Source organism: Topomyia yanbarensis, chromosome 2, assembly GCF_030247195.1.
Source record: "Topomyia yanbarensis strain Yona2022 chromosome 2, ASM3024719v1, whole genome shotgun sequence".
Taxonomy (NCBI): Eukaryota; Metazoa; Arthropoda; class Insecta; order Diptera; family Culicidae; genus Topomyia; species Topomyia yanbarensis.
In genome coordinates this window covers 432,741,255-432,759,887 of record NC_080671.1, presented here as the reverse complement: position 1 = coordinate 432,759,887, position 18,633 = coordinate 432,741,255, and the positions used below count along the sequence as shown (strand labels likewise).

At 42.8% G+C, this 18,633-nt stretch overlaps 1 protein-coding gene across 1 annotated transcript in view; it reads left to right on the top strand.

The window, feature by feature from the left end:
* The first annotated feature begins 259 nt into the window (after positions 1-259).
* The window catches only part of LOC131685489 (zinc finger FYVE domain-containing protein 1-like), a 32,238-nt gene continuing 13,864 nt past the window's right edge, over positions 260-18,633 (top strand). The window contains exons 1-2 of the mRNA XM_058969236.1: positions 260-959; positions 12,573-13,891. Of these exons, the coding sequence (XP_058825219.1) occupies positions 909-959; positions 12,573-13,891 (1,370 nt within the window). The 5' untranslated portion in view covers positions 260-908. The remainder of the gene's footprint in view (positions 960-12,572; positions 13,892-18,633) is intronic.

Genomic DNA, 18,633 nt, shown 5'->3' with positions numbered 1-18,633 from the left:
TTTGGTGAACATTTTGGCTGAATAATTGGTGTAAAAATTGAGAATGCCATCGTCATTTTCTCTGGAGTCAAATGCGAGTTTCGCTGTTTTCTAAAATCATTCTTAAATTATTGTTTTTTTTCGCCCTGCTCCCAATTTTTTTTTGTCTTCGCGCATCTTCATATAAGCAGCATCTCTGGTATTTCTCGGTTTGCGCGCGCTCACCGCTAGGAACTCGCAAGTGTCACTCTTCGCTCAGTCACTCGTTCCTACATACGTCAGGCAGGCATCAGCGAAAGGAAAACAAGACTCAAAAGGTTTTGCTGTCTCGGGTTTGCAAAGCTGTACAAATTCTTATCATTCCCAGTTCTGCGCGCTTAGTCACGTCGGCTAACTTTCGTCGTAGGTTCTTTTCCGTGCGTGAAACGAGCTGAAAAAACTGCGTAAAGTGGCTTCAAACACCGGATGTAACAGTACGAAGCGTATCCACTTCAAGTGTTCACGGAGTACAGCCCAAATTTGGATGAAGAAAAACGTGTGCATGTTCTTTTTCTTCTGCGAATATACCCCATCGCTGAGGAAGATGTGAATGGGTTGCCGGAGCGCAGCGCAGAGCAGAGAAGTAAAAAAGCGATTGCCAGGGCAGAGCCTTACTGCGTGTTTGTTTATGTTTTCGTCAGCATAATTTGTGCTGCAAATTTTCATCAAACTCGTGAATGTGTGTGATTTGTGCTCTTTATTAACAATAATCATTAAAGATAAGTTTTTTTTTATTCGCGTTCGAGTGTCTGGAACAAAGACCAAGTTGGGTGAACTCGCTCAAGGAAGCAGTGTTTTGTTTTAACTGAGAGGACAGTAACTGAAGGTGGGGGAAAGAGGCAGCCCAGCCCGTTTACCAATAACCCAGCTTGATTGGAAAAGGCTTTGTGATGATGACAGAAATAGAACCGAACAGTTTCGAGGACCTGGGAGAAAATGAGGTAATTTTCATTTTAGTATTAATCAGCTGCTGTAATTTAGTAGAAATGCCTAGGCAACCGGTGTAACCTTGAAATAAGTGACCCGCTTCCGGTGCCTATTAGTGCACCGTTTGCAGCCGAAGCGGATGACTGTTTCAGCCTGTGTAACCTATTGTAATGGGCGGTGTGTTAATTCGATTCATTCTGTTTTCAAGGTGCTACCACCGTCTTGGAAGCGACCCGTTGAAGAAACGTGAAGAGGCTACATACGTGCGAAAACACTGAGCGTTTTGCATTTTAATTGTTTACTCGCTATTTATTACTTCAAACGTGTTATACCCGCTCATGTATTGGGAATAAATATTGAGCTTGATGTCGCATTCGAGAACAAAATTTAATTATATGCGCAAAAAGAAGTGAATGACGAAACCTATGCCAACCTCAGTTATCTCTAGCGCAAAGCGAAGTTCGAGCCCCTTTCACATTTGTTGTTATACTACCGATGGAAATTAACACTATCGCAAGTTTTTCCTCTCGCTCTGTGTTTCTTACCACTCACTTGTACACGTGCAGCGGAATAAGAGCATCACAATTATTAAACTTAGTAATCATTTTTCGTTCACACCCTCCTCCCATAAATTCTCTATGAGCCACGATGCTCTGCTTCATGCTCGGTAACCTTCACCATTTGAAAGGGATGTGTTTCGAAGGCATCCGGTCGAGACTGTTTATGTACTAGTTTGTTCGTCATAGTTTTAGCTTCTCAGTCTGTTTTGGTTTATGTTATATTAAAAAGATAGAAAGGTTAAGGCAGTAAACATTTTTAACTTTATTACCCATATTTACGGCATAAACCTTAATCCATGATTGAGGACAGATGCACTCCATGTTTGCGATATGATATACGAATGTCAACGAACTGTTGCTGTAAAATTTACTCAAACCGGTGCAGTGCACAAGGGAATTTCAATTCTTAACTGCACATTCGTCCCTTCCAACTGTACATTTTCAAACGAACTAACTCCGGTATAGGCACTGTTGCGTTAAACAAAACAAGTGTTCATAGTTGGTGAAGATTTCGTTTGTTGGAAAGATCCGCGTTGCGCTTAAACTGGCTGCTTTGTTGCTGCTCCAGACGACACACACATTTTGGACTGTTGAACCACCTTGATTGATCCGTCAGATCCGGAACTCCGTTCCATTTTGTCCCATCATCTGCCACGTTCAATTCAGTGGGGACGTACCTCCAATCACGCATTTTTTTTAGGCAAAACTTTTCGAGAAATTTTGATCGTGAGGGCTTCGGAAACCAACCGGGCGAGTCGAGCACCTACTAATGCTGCTTGAAGCTCTAGTTTAGGAGTCGAAAGGTATTTCAATGGTGCAACTCTGGTCTTTGCGGCAACTAATCTGCATTCAACGAAGCTGTGTTGAGCAAAACGTAGGTAGCAGGCTGCTGCAATTCCGTTATCTCCTGCGTCTACGAACGTTTGCAGCTGGACATCATAACCAGCAGAAGTGGTTTGCCATTTCTCGAGGAGAGCATCATTTATTTGGTCGTCCCAGTCGATCCGGGAGCGCCAAACATCTTGAAGAAGAACTTTCAGGTACATGATAAAATGGGCTATCAATCCAAGCGGATCAAAAATGGACATCAGAACGCGCAGCATTTGTCTTTTCGTCGGACGCAGTTGACCTCCTAACAACACCCGACCGTAGTTATTCCATCCGACTTTGTAGGTGAATGTGTCAGAGCTAGTGCACCACCACATCCCAAGCACTTTTTCTGTAGATAGTTCTGGCGACAGATCGAGGTTCTTTTCCTCTGTTCGTTCCTCTTTCAATGCCCGCATGACCTGTTTAGAGTTGCTAATCCAATTGCGGATCTCGAATCCGCCCCCTCAGCATGTACTTGTTTCACTTGACGAGCAAGCTTGATCGCCTCTTGAGGTGTCGCAAAGTTGACCAACATATCGTCGACGTAGTGGCGCTTCTGAATCACTTCGACTGCCGCTGAGTATTCTGCTTTGAAGCGTTCAGCATTAAGATTTTTCACGAACTGACCACTGCTAGGAGAGCAGCAAGCTCCAAACGTCATCAGCTGAAGAACGTAGACGCATGTGTATTTGCAGGAACATCCGGCCTTCACGGAATTGAACCAGTATGTTGAATAGGTCGCAAAGTTGATCAGGGCCCTTCAACAAGACTGAATTAAGTGATACTCCGTGGGCTAATGCGGCCGCATCCTCTACCATCCGAATTTTTTTCAGGTTTGTTGATATTTTGTAACCGGAAATATCGGTAAATACCAAACACGTGAAAACTATTGATTCAGCGCTTCATTTGTCAGCTTCCTAGCGTATCCCTTTGTAGCAAGGTCTGGGATTTTCTGGTTTAGAGCTTCAGCAAGTCTTGGGTCCTTGTCCATTCGCTTTTTGAGGCACTGCAGACGTCGCAAAGCCATGAAGCTATGGCTATCTGGCAGTCGAACATTCTCGTAGCGCCAGAGGAGGACGGTTTCGTATCGGTCTCCCTTGAATACCGTGTGGGTTTGAAGCAGGGACTGAGCGCGCTCTTCTTGAGTGGAGAGAAGCATTTTCTTCGGCTGTGAAACCCCAAAGCTTTCTATTGTAAAATACTCCTTCATTGCTTTGTGTAGGTCCAGTTCTGAGGAAGATTCGTGATCGCACACGCGGAAAACTGGGTGAACGAGGTCCGCAGTGTTTTCTAGATTTCCTCCATCCCACACGAGTTTGCACAGCGACGGGCTGGTGTAGGGATCCTTCGCGATTCTTCTGAACTAAACTCAGGTGTTGATCCTTGATTCCGATCGTAATCTTTGGGCGAACATTTTTGTATGATGTGATCGGCAGATCCCTGAGATGCGGATACTGTTCACATAGTTCTTCCATGTTCAGTGTTTGTGGTGGAAGAAGTAGCTCCTCCACAGTACGTACCCCATTCAGACTGTACTTCCTAGATCGGTTGTGTTCCACGGCCACTTCTAGCCTAACGTTCCTCGAACATTCTTCACGACGTTTTGTTCCGCTCGTCCAAAGTAAGCATAACGGTATTGTTTTCCCTTCAAACTGCAACTCATCTGCCAGTTCGCTGTCGAGTAGTGTGAGTTCCGATCCGTTATCCAGGAAGGCGAACGTCTGAATCGACCTATGCTTCCCATGAAGCACGACTGCATGGCATCCTTGCTCAGACGAACTAGATTCTAGTGAAGAAGAATCATTGCGTGGAGTTGGTAAAGTTGTGTTTATAGGGCCCCTTACACGTACAATAAAAGTGTCATTACTAAGTAATGACATTACTAAAATTGTATGGAAATTCCGTCATTACTCACCTTACACGATCACTAAAAGTGACATTACTGCTCACTAATGACATTCCTAACGCCTCGTGTAAGGGGCCCTTATGACACTAGCAGTGGCGGTCGAAGTCGATGGTGTACACTGGTCATTGCACACCATTTCGTGGTGTTTGAGCTGGCAACCATTTTTTCCGCATAACTTGGCTTGACATCCTCCTTTGTGTTGACGTAGACATCTGCGACATAATCCTAAGCCTCGAATGGTTGCCCAGCGTGAATCACGAGAGAACTCTAAGAAACGCTTGATTGGCAAAAAACGGGAACGACGAAAAGTGGAAGTTTTTTCGCTGTGAGGATTTGCTGCTATTTCTGCCGGATATTGTGTTTTCCTTTAGAACTGTATGAAGACTGAAATGGAAAGTTTGCTGTAGTGAAGAGTGCTGGCTATCGAAACCGCTTTCTGTGTTTGCGGGATTCATTCCGACCTGGTCGAGGAAATTCAAAGATGGACGACAGGCGAGGCGGCAGAAAGAAAGATAAACAATTCGATGACTGAGGATGATTGTTGTCTGACGTCCTAGTTTTTGACATATTTTTGCTTATGTGGAACGGAATAAGCAGATCGAAGTGAAACTATAAATTAGTGGACAAGCGAGTGAAAAACGTCCTACCAGTGCAAATTTGTTCAAAGTGATAAAATTAAGGAATTATTCCGCGATCGAAAATAAAAACCGGCCAGAGCGTGTATCACCTGTTGAATCACTAGTGGCTACGACTGGCCACGAGCGCGAAAATAAGTGCGAAATTACAATTTCCGAGGAAGTGCTTTTAGGGAAAATCCATTCACGTAGTGAGATGCATTAGGTCGAAAAAAGTGCGTACAACTCTCGTCGCGAACAAGTCAGACACGAATCGTCGGTCGAACGTCCGGGTTAAATCGACAATGCATTGAACCACGCAAAAAATTTGGTTCCGAAACCATATCGCGAAGAATCCGCTCGTAAAAGAAGTGCGGTTAACCTTCGTACACACGGAAATTACCGAGAACCTCCCTTCAGCGTCGGTCGTAAAAGAAGGGTCCGGGCGTAAACCTGCACTGAAAAAAAATGCACCCGACTCAAACATGGCGGTAACGAGCGCGGAGGCCGCCGAAAGGATCAAACGAATAGTAGAGAGCAGGAAAAGCACCAGCGGCCGTGTCAACAAGTGAAAAAGGAACAAAAAATATCTCGGAACAAGAGGACAGGCAAACTAAAACGCTGATCCTAGAGATGATTGACACGGAGAAGAATTACCCAAGCTACCCGACTCTTCTGGGGAAGATTCTGAAAGAGAAAGGATTTGCCAAATTTTCAGAAATTACCAAACTGGGAAAGTTCCGACTCAAAGTCGATACCGAGTTCGAAACAGAACTAAGACGCATAAAGCTGACAGAAGCCAACCTGAGACCGCATGATCCCAAAAACAAAAACAACACCATAATATTCAACAGGGGGGTCCCCACAAACTTCAAGGAAGAGGAAATCTTACAGAACACAGAAGCGGAGCCGCGGATAATGAAGAACTACAGGACACCATGAACATCAAGATGACCGTCGAAGGAACACAAGTTCCAAAATCCATCAAGATTTTTGGCTGCAACTTCAGACCCGAGCTGTACATCTTCCCAATACGCCAATGCAAAAACTGCTGGAGATTCGGCCATGGAGCCAAGTTCTGCACAGCCCGAGCAACATGTGCCACCTGTGGAGGCAAGCACACAACCGAGGATTGCAGCACAGAAGCCAAATGCCCGAACTGCAAGCTCCAACACGAAGCAAAGGACCCAAAGTGCCCGGAGAGACAAAGACACATTCAAATACGGAAAACTATGAGAGAGAGACAAATACCGTTCGTCCAGGCCGTAACACATTTCCCGAAGCTTCAACCAATTGACCTCACCACCTCCTGTAGCTAGAGGCTTGACCCCCATCGACTGGAACGGATACGAAATGGCACTACAAGTCGAGGAAATACTAGACGCACTACAAATAAAGAAGATCCACTCTGCTCCAGGAGAAGACGGAATGTCCTACGGCATCCTCAAAAAACTTAGACCAGACATGCTGCTAAAGGTATGCGAGATTCTAAACGAAGTCTTTGTTTCCGAAGATATTCCCGACGGATGGAGAACCACCCAGATAAAACCAATCCCCAAAAATAAGGGCGATCCACTAAGCCCCGGATCTAGCCAGCCCATCGCCCTCATGAATGCCAACCTCCAGCTCATCAACTCGGTGATCAACAGCAGACTGAATGAGATAGCAGAAATAGGAAACCTGCACCCCGCTCTATCGTTCGGCTTCCGAAAACACTGCTCAGCTCAGAGCTGCGTCAACTACGTCATAAACAAAGTAAAAGACGCCCAACTAGAAAAGAAGCATACTATCGCAGTTTTCCTAGATCTCTCGCAGGCCTTCGACTGCGTCAACCTCCAAAAGCTCCTTGATACCCTGAAATCCCTGGAGATTCCAAACAAGCTAATTTCCTGGCTTCATACCTACCTCAACGATCGACGAGTCATCCTCAAGACATATGAAGGAGTCGCCTACAGAGAGATCAGCGAAGGTCTTCCCCAAGGATGCCCACTATCCCCAATACTTTTCAATTTCTACGCCTCTAATCTGCATCAGATCATTCTCGATGGATGCGAACTCGTCCAGTTTGCTGACGACTTTGCCGTGGTGGTGATTGGTACTAGCCTGGAAGAAGCAACTGAAAAAGCCAACAACTACCTGATCCAGCTCCAAGCAGGTCTCGAGAAGCTAGAGCTAAGCATCAACGTTTCCAAAAGTGCAGCAGTTGCCTTCACGAGAAAAGACACCAGCGGAGTGAAAATTAAAATAGGTCGGGAAAGCGTAGACCTCCACAACACCTATCGCTACTTGGGATTCACAGTCGACCGAACCTGTACGCACAGAAAGAACATCGAAGACATCCGGGCCAAAGCTGCAGCGAAACTAAATATAATCAAAATGCTCGGGAAGCGAAGCAGCTGCGCCAACCCTAACACGCTCGTCAAGGTCGGCAGCGCCATCATTCGCAGTCGCCTAGAGTACGGTGCTCAAATCTACGGGAACGCGGCAAAAACGAACCTACGTGCACAACTCGTACCTACGCAGTGCGATGCGGTACCTAAAAACTACTCCAATCCACGTGATCCATGCAGAAACCGGACAGATGCCGCTGCACATTAGAAGAGAGCAACTGACCCTGAAAGAGCTACTGAAAAGCACGTACCATAGCAACTAATTATATCCGTTCATAGACAGAGCAACGAGAAACGATTCGAGAAATGATTCCTACTGGTCAGAAACCGCCGCCAAATTCAACTTCATTGTGCATCAACTGTACCCAAAAGACAGGACAATGCCCTACTTCAACAGAAGAAAATTTTCCGATTTCAGAACTGACAACTACATCAAAGAGCACATGCTTGAACCCCAAAACAAAAAGGAAGACTACAGCAAACAATCCTGGCAGCAAAAATTTTTGGAAATGAAAGACCTGCACTACCGCGACTTCCACCACATTTGCACGGACGCATCTAAAACAGCAGCGGGCTTAGCACTTGCAGTCTTTGACCACACAGACCAACAAGTCCTCACCCTTTTTTGGCGATCCTCTCCGCAATCCAACTCATAAAGGAAAAACAACACAGGAAAGCAGTGATTTTCACGGACGGGAAAGGAGCTTGTCAGATTACCAGCAACAAGAAAAAGCAGAGCGACAACTTCTTGGCGTGCAAAATTGCTAAATCCCTAAAGGAAGACACAAACCGCAGCATCAAAATCCAATGGGTCTCGAGTCACCAAGGTATCCCTGGAAACGAAAGGGCCGACGAAGAGGCACTACGAGCCACCCACGGACCTCAAACAACTTTCAACTCCTTAATGCTTGCTGATGCCATAATGCTTGGGAAAGCTGAAACCTGGGACGACTGGACAACAGAGTACAAACAAACATCGGATGAAAAAGGTATATGGCACCGGGAATTCATGCAAACGCCAGGCGAAAAAAAATGGTTTCACGATCTAAACCTCAGCACAGAGGAAAAAATAATCATCGGCCGACAATTGTAACCTATGTGACGAAAAAGAAGGTCTGCAACACCTACTCCACTACTGTACCAAATACAATAACGAGAGGTCTGAACACCCGGTACTGGAATACTGCAAACCACTAACGAAAATCCTAAAAGAAAATAACGAGGCGGAATTGAAACAAATTGTAGCATTCATCAAAAAAACCAAAATTGAAATATAACGTCGAAACGACCACGTAACATCCAGCAAACCAAACCCACGAACAAGACAACCCCGGTGGCGAGATGGACCGTGAGCGGTCTTACCCGTCCGCAAGTTACACAACAAAAAAAAAAAAAAGAAACGCTTACATTTGGCGATCGATTTGCAGTTTCCCTTGCATACTGGGCAACAGTCGACTACCACTTTCGTGTTGGATGGCCCTGTCGACCGATGATACACAGAATGTGCGCTAACGTATGAATTCCCTTTCCTAGTTGTACGTGATTCATTTCGAGCTGGCTTGTCTTCGAAAGCGATGCTTGGGAAGGTGACAGCGCTAGCGGCTTCTGCCAAAGAGTACAGCCAGTCGCTGAAGGATGGCAGATTGACCGTCGAAAATGATTGCCTGTATTGTGCCCAGTTGAGCTTTATTGACGACGGCAAGAGCTTTGCTTTACGAAAGTGGATTAGCGAAAGATATGTGGGGAGAAGCATTATATGCAGCAACATATCTAATCAATAGATCTCCAACAAGTGGGATAGAAGAGGACAAAACTCCGTATGAAAAATGGTTCAAAAAGCGACCAAACTTGAATCATTTAATAGTTTTTGGGTGTAAAGCATTTAAACAAATACCTAAAGAGAGGCGTCAGAAATTAGATTTCAAAACAAAACCTTTGATATTTGTGGGGTACGCAAATAATGGTTTTAGATTATGGAACAAGGATACGCGTTCAATAGAAATTGGCAGAAATATAGTATTCAATGAATCTACCAGAGCCAATCAAGATATTGACCACACAAACATGGATTTCGTAGAATCATCTGGTCAAGATTTAATTAGATGTACACGCTTAAACCAAGGAGAACAGAACGAAGACGAGGATGCTGCTATACATCCTTCTGATGAAGAACAGCATGAAGAATGCACACTCATCGAAACAGAGCAAGATAATCTAGATTCACTTGAAGAATCAGTTGGCGAAACTGACTATGAAAGTACAAATGAAAATCCAACAGACGAAAGAGAGGACGTCGATGATGGTCAATCATTGCGTCGAAGCAAGAGGGAGAGAAAGATACCGGGTTAGTATTCCGATTATACAGCAAAAACAGCAATGATTTTCAACGAAGAGATTCCGCAAACTATTGAGGAATTGAAGAAAGTTTCTGATTGGCAAGAATGGAAGCATGCTATTCAAGAAGAGTTTGATGCATTACATCAAAATGGCACTTGGACAGTGGTTAACTGTTTGCCAAAAGGAGTTAAACCAATTAACTCAAAATGGGTTTTCTCAATGAAAGAAGATGGAAGATATAAAGCACGATTAGTGGCAAAAGGGTGTTCACAGCGTCCTGGATTCAATTACTGTGAAACATTTGCACCAGTCGCCAAACTAGAGAGTGTTCGGTTAGCACTAGCCCTTGCTAACGAGCATAATTTGTTAGTACATCAAATGGATGTCAAAACTGCATTTCTACATGGGAAGTTAGAAGAATAAATATACATGAAACTTCCACCAAACGTAAATGGGCAAAGACAAACTGTTCGTCTACACAAATGTTTGTATGGATTGAAACAGGCAAGCAGATCTTGGAATAAACATTTTGATGATTCAATGAAAACACTAGGTTTTGTCCCTCTCAAAAATGACAACTGCATCTATAAGTCAAAATCTAGAGGCATTATAGTAATACTATATGTAGACGACATTTTACTACTTGCCAAAAACATCGAAGCAATTACGTGGATTAAAAAGAAACTTGGAAGGTTATTCCAAATGAAAGACATGTTAGAGATTAAGCACTTCCTGGGAATGGAGATAAATCGTGATTTGGAAAGCCAGACTATTGAAATTTCTCAAACAATATACGTGGAGAAACTTCTTAGTAGAGTTGGGATGGCTGATTGTAAACCAGTGGGGACACCATTGGATATCAACACGAAATGGTCAAAATCTGAGGCAAAAATCACTGAAGAGCCATAGAGAGAACTGCTGGGATGCTTACAATATCTTTCACTAACTTCTAGACCTGATATTTGCTCTGCGGTAAACACCCTAAGCAAATATACTAACTGCGCCACCGATTGGCACTGGTCAGGATTAAAACGAATATTGCGATATTTGAGGGGAACGAGCAACACAAAAATAATTTATTCATCAAATAGCGAATATCCAGCTTTAGTAGGATTTGCCGGTGCAGATTTTGCAAATGATCCTGATGATAGGAAATCAGTTTCAGGATACGCATTTCTACTATACGGTAATCTTATTTCGTGGTCAACGAAACGACAACCGACTGTAAGCTTATCAACAAGTGAAGCAGAACTGATAGCACTTTGCGCTGCTACGAAAGAAGGAGTGTGGTTAACACAACTTCTCAATGAATTGGATGTAAACATAACACCATTCATCATAATGGAAGATAGCATCCCATGTATCAACATAGCACAGGAGCCAAGATCACATCAACGGATGAAACACTTGGATATCAAATACCTTTTCATCCGGGATCTCATCAAAAATGGTAAAGTAAAACTACAGTTCATCCCAAGCGTCGATCAACCTGCAGATGCCTTCACTAAGGGGTTACCTAAAAATATACACAGAAAGTTATTCGGTGTATTGAATGTGCAAATTGTGGGGAAGTGTTGAAAAAGAATATTTCGCAGTGATATACGTACGAAATATTCTTTGTATATAAACAATTTGCCATTCACGGGACGGTAGTTGACAGTAAGAACTGTCATATGGAACTATAAAAAGCTCGGAGATGTCATCTGACAGAACGTCATGTGACAAAAGCTTCAAGTGGGTAACTTGAGCTTTTACATATGGACGCCGCGCATGGATGTGTTGTTTTCTATAGGCAGAGGGTATGACAGGGTATGGCAGTCAATAAGGGACTGTGATAAACAGTGCATGAAATATCAATCGATATCTAACTATGTTAGCATTATATAACTTGACGAACAAGAATCAAATAAAGTTATCTCAAACCTACCTACAGAAATACTTGGAGTTTTCTTACGGTATTATCAACAAATAGGTCGCAAAAGTGTTCGTCTGCGATTATTCTCAATCAAGTGAAAGTCGGATCGTGTTGTTGGGTTTAACGAAAAGAGATAATTCTCCTGCATAAGGAAAGAAATGAAGAAATACAATATTTTAACCATCTAATAACTAGTTCTAATGATATAGCGCAATAAGTGATAATTTAGGTTGGGAACTCACGTTTTGCATCCCTTCTTAACTGTTATTAGTTTCCAGTAGCTTATCGGTCAATCGGTCCCAGTGCAGTCTATAATATTTAGTATTAACGTACTTAGGTAGCATTTTAGAGCATCAAACATCTTACCAAATGTAACTATAAGTAAATTAATTGAGCATCTCATGCCGTGTTAACACTCGGTTTAGATTTAGACTAAGGTATCGATTCAATCCACTGTATATACAATATTAGGTTAATGTAATTTAAGATAATTTAATTATTTTAGATAACTTTACTTTCCTTAGATAAGTTAGCAGTAAGTTTAAACTAAGTTAGGCAAATAATAAATTTATATTTTAAGATGGCAAAAAAACCTGCTGCATCATCCACTCACTACTCATTTACTTCTATTTTTCTGTTCTCCTTCTCTGCTTCCGGCTGTCACTCGTCACAGCTGCCAAGAATGTCTGTCGCCCAAGGTAGTAGGACGGTAGGTGCGCGTTTGGTGAGTCTACACGCAACAGGCACCGTCAAAGATCCTAAAATGTTTGCACTTTAGACAAATATTACATTCGACGAACAGCGACGGTTCGATTCCTTCTCGTGCTGCACAGTAAGCAATTCTTATCTCTGAACATAGTGATAATGACGCTTTTTGCTTTCCAGCGCCGATAGCAAGGAGCAGAATTTATCACCTATGGCCCCGATGGCCTCAGAACAGCCAGCATTTACCTGTCTACTTTATACAGTTTCATTCCAAAAAAAAACTTTGACTCTTAACGATAACAGTAAACACTTGTTTTCTTTCCTCCGCAGATCCCGCAGATCGTGACATACCCGCAAAGGTCTCCGACCAGTTATTCATCCCAGCCGGATGTGGTATCGGGGAACGATTCGGCCCCGTTTCTCTCGCTAAGCTTGGTCAACGAGGAGGACGGCGCAACGACATCACCCAATGGAAGCGGCGGTTCCAGAAAAACCGACAGGTTCGCCAAAAGCTTCCTGCTGATGGACGAACAGGAAAACGTACAGCTACAGTCGGCAGAACATTTCTGCAAACGGTTGGGCGCGGCACCGGAGTCAAAGATCAAGGTAGTTTCCATTTTCGGAAACACCGGCGATGGCAAAAGTCACACCATGAATCACGCCTTCTTTGGTGGGAAGGAAGTTTTCAAAACTTCTTCGCACCAGAGTTCCTGTACGATGGGAATTTTGGCATCTTTCCATAAGAGCTACAATGTGTTGTGCTTGGACACCGAAGGGCTGCTCGGGGAAACCATCAATGAGAACAAACAGATGAGAATGCTGCTCAAAGTGTTGGCCATTTCGGATATCATTATTTACCGGACGCGTTCGGAGCGACTGCGATCGGATATGTACAAATTTCTGGGAACAGCTTCCGAGGCTTTCACCAAGTTTTTCTTCACTGCCCTGCAATCGCTGTCCCTGCCAGGAACACCCCAGTCACTGGGTCCGGCGGTTATAATCTTTCATGAAACGCAACACACCGAGGTTTTGAAGGAGGATGATGAGGGGAAAAAAGAGGAAGACATTTTGAGGGAACGGTTTGCCAAAAGTCAGCTTGACCTGACGGCATTTAGCTCGTTGCGGTACGTCGGCATACGGACGAATACGCCACCCACGAATTATGAACCGTTGAGAATGGCACTGGAGAAAGAGCTCAAAAATACAACCGTTCGGTCGCCACGGCAACCGACGGTCGTCTTCGAGGCACTGCTTGCGCTCAATCGTCAGTTCAACGGGGAGCTTTCGTCCATTCCTAACCACATTTTCCCCGAACAATTTTTCACCTGTACCACTTACTGCAAGTCCTGCGAAGCACGCTGCCAGCTGTCATCGGGTCATTTGCGATTAAAGGAGGACCACAAGTGCGCACGTACATGCAAATACCAACACCAGTTCGAGAATAAGGTTTACCTTTGCAACAAGTGCCATTACAATGGGCGACCGGTGGTCGTAACCATCAAGACACAAACAAGCAACGACTCTTCCTGGCTGGGACTGGCCAAGTTCGCCTGGAGTGGATCGGTTATCGAGTGCCCATACTGTGGGGAAATTTACCGCTCCCGGCAGCACTGGTATGGAAACAAGCCACCGGAGCAGACCTCGGTTAGGTGAGTGGAAATTGCAACAGTTGTTACTAAAGTTTTTTTTTCACCATGACAAAGATTTTTTATTTGAGAGTTTATATTATACGCATTATTTATTCACATGCAATTTAGCATTACGATGTTTTTCCGCCATTACTTACATCTGGCGTTGAGATCGACGGCGACTTCGAGAACGGCTGCTGCGCCGACGTGGAGCAGCTTCTTGTCTGGATTGAGGCCGAGATCGGGATGGGGATCGAGCTGGAGAGCGGCGACGACGACGTCACGCATCCATCGGTTCTTGGTAGTTTTCGGCTTGGTCGGCTTTGCGTAGCTTGGTCTGAGTATACAAAAAATATAGTTAGGGCATAGTTTTGTTACTGTAAAAATCTTACCAATTGATCCATATTGTCTTTTGGTAATTAATTTCTTACTTCCGAAGAATGCGAGGAAATTCCAGGAAAGATCTTGAGGATGTTCGAGATTTTTTGACTTGAAAACGATTTAATTTTGATCCGCAAAATATTGCTTTTGGCGAAGTATTTTCACACTCTGCCTACTGTGATGGTTTCATTCATTTTTTTCGCCTTTCTCATATAAAGAAAGGCTATGCAATCACTGTAAAAATCGACTTTCTAACCGAGGCCCGGAGGGCCGAGTGTCATACACCATTCGATTCAGTTAGTCGAGATCGGCAAATGTCTGTGTGTGTATGTATGTGTGTGTATGTATGTGTGTGTGTATGTGTGTGTGTATGTGTGTGTGTATGTGTGTGTCATTTAAGCTCACACAATTTTCTCAGAGATGGCTGAACCGATTTTCGCAAACTTAGTTTCATCTGAAAGGTATAACGCTCCCATAAGCTGCTATTGAATTTTTAGTTGATATGAGTTCCGGTTCCTGAGTTACGGGTTGAAGAGTGCAGTCACACAGCAAATTCCCATATAAACTGGTACCACCATGATGTTCAAATGATGTAAAACATATTAAAATTGATGTAACATTACTCTAGTTTGCGGGTCTGGATCACTAATGATCAATTAAAGCAGCTTTGACCACATTGGCCACCTATGACGGTTCATGACGCCCCCGGGGAACCCGCCAAGTTCCTAAGCTAATATCACACCCATTCCCCAACGAATTCTCTACCGATTTTTACTAACTTGATTTCAAATGAAAGATACAGTAATACCATTGACTGCTGCTGAATTGCATTCGGTTCTGACTCTTGCTTCCGGAGTTACAGGGGTATTAGTAAGGATACACTGGAATTTCCCATATAAATCGGTACAATCGTAATACCTCAGAGGCTAAAAACTATTGAAATGGTCACCAAATTACTTCTAATCGCAGATCTAAATCACTGATTGCCAATCAAACATTCTTTGAATATATTGTCCACTATCAATGATTCCGGAAGTCCGGAATTCCGGGCATATTCCACAATTAAAGTCACATCGGTTCTTTGGTGATGACTGAACCGATTTTCTCAAACCAAGTCTCAAATGGAAGGCAAAATATGCAGTTGAATATTGCGTCGCAGCCCCTCCCCCCCGCCTTGCCCTTACACCTCCCTCCTTCATCACTCTCCTCCCCTTGGACCACCCTCACGCCCGCATTTCCTTCATCCACCCCGTGTACCGAAATAAGATGAAGGTTTTCTGACGCATCCTCCACTCCCACTCTACTAACTCCCCATTCACTCCACTTTCAAATCCATTCCACCAACATTTCAAAATATAATCACATGAAGATAACATTGAACTCATGCTGATTAAGCTAATTAAATATTATTCTTTTGCCTTTCTCATATAGAAAGGTTATGCAATTGCTCCAAAAACCGACCTTCTAACCGAGGCCCGGAGGGCCGAGTCTCATATAACATTCGACTCAGTTCGTCGAGATCGCAAAATATCTGTGTGTATGTATGTGTGTATGTATGTATGTATGTATTGTTATATACTTGACCTGTGGATTCCTTTATGCGTAATGAAGAACTGCCTAATTAGGTTTATCACGTTACTGGTAATGAGACCAGCTCTTTATTAATCTCTTGTTTGTTGTTGTTGTTGGAGTTTATGTGGTTTTGGCTTGAGGGGCTTTATGCCTCATATTCGCCAGCGACTGTTTGGTTTTTCTCTTTCCATTGGGGTAACGACTTGTCGTTACGCGCTCAATCTAGCCATTTTCATGAATTTTAATATCTGTTGTAGACTTTCCTTTTTGAAATTTGAAGCAATATCCTTGATTGTACGACATTGTTCCCATTCGAAATGGTTTCGGATGTGATGGTACTTCACACAACTCAGTAGTGCGTGCTCTGTTGTTTCCTTTTCATCGCATAGTTCGCAGTCTTCATATTGATTAATGTTCATTTTCGCTAGCCAAAAATTTGAATAGTCATGGCCAGCCAATATTCTGTTTAGTGTTCTTATTTCTGTGCTATCTAGTTGTATGTCCCAGTACCAAGGTTTTTCTGGGAATTCGTTCATCATATTGTAAAATTTTAAACCTTTACCTTCTTCCATCGCAATTCGTTTGTACCATTCGTTCGTTTGCTGCTTTAGTTGATTTTTTAATCTGTTCCTCATATCATGATCTAGAAGCTTGTTACATATCACTGCTGCGCTTGTTATACCGCATTTTGCTAGCTCATCCGCTTTTTCATTACCTAGAATTCCAACGTGAGCAGGTATCCATTGTAAAACTGTTCCAGTGCTTAGTAGTTTATTACCGATTTGTGCTGTTAATTCGTTTAGTTCGTCTTCTCGATTGTAAGCCTCCAAATAGCAACATGCTGCTTGTGAGTCAGTTAGTATCACCGTTTGATATTGTTCCATAGTCTCGATTTCTTTTAGCGCCATCCATATAGCCAGTAGCTCGGCTGTCATTATGGTGCAATCTTCTTCCAATTTAATACTTATCTCAAGTCCTGTGTCTGCTTCGTAGATTCCTATTCCACATCCCTCTGAGGTCTTCGACGCATCTGTATACATTTGTCTCCAACCGTAGTAGTTCGTGTTTAGAAGTTCCATGGTAATGGTGAACATCGTTGCCTGTATCATATTTTTCTTGTTGATTATTATTCCTTCAACTTGACTATGGATTTCAATGTTCTGATTTTTTCTTGTAGTCGTCGTGTTCTCATATATCTTGATTAGTTCTTTTGCGTTGTTTAGAAATATTCTTTCTAGGAGCGTATACATTCTGTCCTCAGAGCGGTTTATTAGGTTCAGTTGCAAGAGTTGGTCGCTCACTGGATCTTTTTTGATCAGATGTTGTACTATTCTTTTTTCACAGTATAATCCCTTTTTAGTGTTAAGGGTTCTTCGTTGCTTAGTGCAGCTAGTGTATTTACAGGTGTTGTTTTGGAGCAGCCTGTTGCAATTCGTTGGCATTGTCTGCTAGTGACTTCTAGCTGTTTTTGGTATGTTTGTGATGTTCGACCGTAAACTGATGACCCGTACAGGAGAAAATTACCGTAAAGGGCCTTGTGAAAGAGTACCATTATCTTGGGCGTTGCCCCTTTTCTTATACTGCCAATAATTTTTAGCATGTTTTGCCTTTCGCCAATCTTACTTTTTAAGGTTCGAATATGTGTTCCAAAGCCTAAATTTTTGTCCATATAGAGTCCGAGATACCTATAACTTCGTACCGTTTCGATTAGTTGGTTACCTATTTTCAGTCCCAGATCTACGTCTGCTGCGTTGAATAGGATCGTTTTAGTTTTTGCATCGTTCAGTTTTAGCTCCAAGTTCGATGACGCCTCCGCGAATCGATCTATAGCTGTCTGGGCTTTTTCGATAGCTTTTTCCTTTGTATTGGCTCGCACGATTATTAGGAAGTCGTCCGCAAATTGAACTGTGATGGCGTCTTCTTCCGTCTCTGTTATTTTGTGCAAACTAGCTGTATATAAATTAAATAGAGTGGGGGAAAGTATATCTCCTTGTGGCAGTCCTTGGGATGTATATGCCGATGTTTCTCCTTGTTCCGTATGTATTACAAGTTTTCTGTTATATAGGAAGTTATCGATCCATTTAATCACATCTCCGGGGAATTTGTTTTTTGTAAGAATCGCTATCAATTTTGTTACGTCTACTGTATTAAATGCATTGGAGAAGTCGAAAAAAATTCCGATACTGACCTTGTTGCATCTTTTACCTTCCATTATATAGTTTGTGGTGTACTCAAGACAGTCTTCTGTCGACTTTTTAGGCTGGAATGCAAATGATAGAGTTGGTAGCAACTGGTGCTCTTTTATGTGCGATTGTAGTATTTTTAATACTCCATAGTTGATTATTTTAGTCAACGTCGGTATCAGCGCAATCGGTCGGTATGATTGGATATCCACAGGGTCCTTTCCCGTTTTTAACACAGGTAGAATCTTTATTTCCTTGAGGTGTTCTGGTAGCTCGCTTGATCTAAATATCTTATTCAGTTCTTGTATCACTTTTTGTTTAGCTTCTGTGCTGAGTTGTCTCAGCATTTCGTATGTGATTTTGTCAGTTCCTGGCGCTGAATGTCTCTTTTTCGAATGCAACATGTCATTCCATTTGTCAATTGTTAGAAGTGTTCTTGTTGATTGTTCGTTTTTATTAACGATTTTATTTGGTTGTATTGAATTTGTACCGAGATTTTCATTAATAAACTTTTCAGCCAGGTCTTTAGATGAAGTTACGATGTTATTTTTGGGTTTATCTTCATTTCGATATTTGAGACTTTTTATTAGTCGCCAATTTTCCTTGGCATTTCTAGGATCGATATAT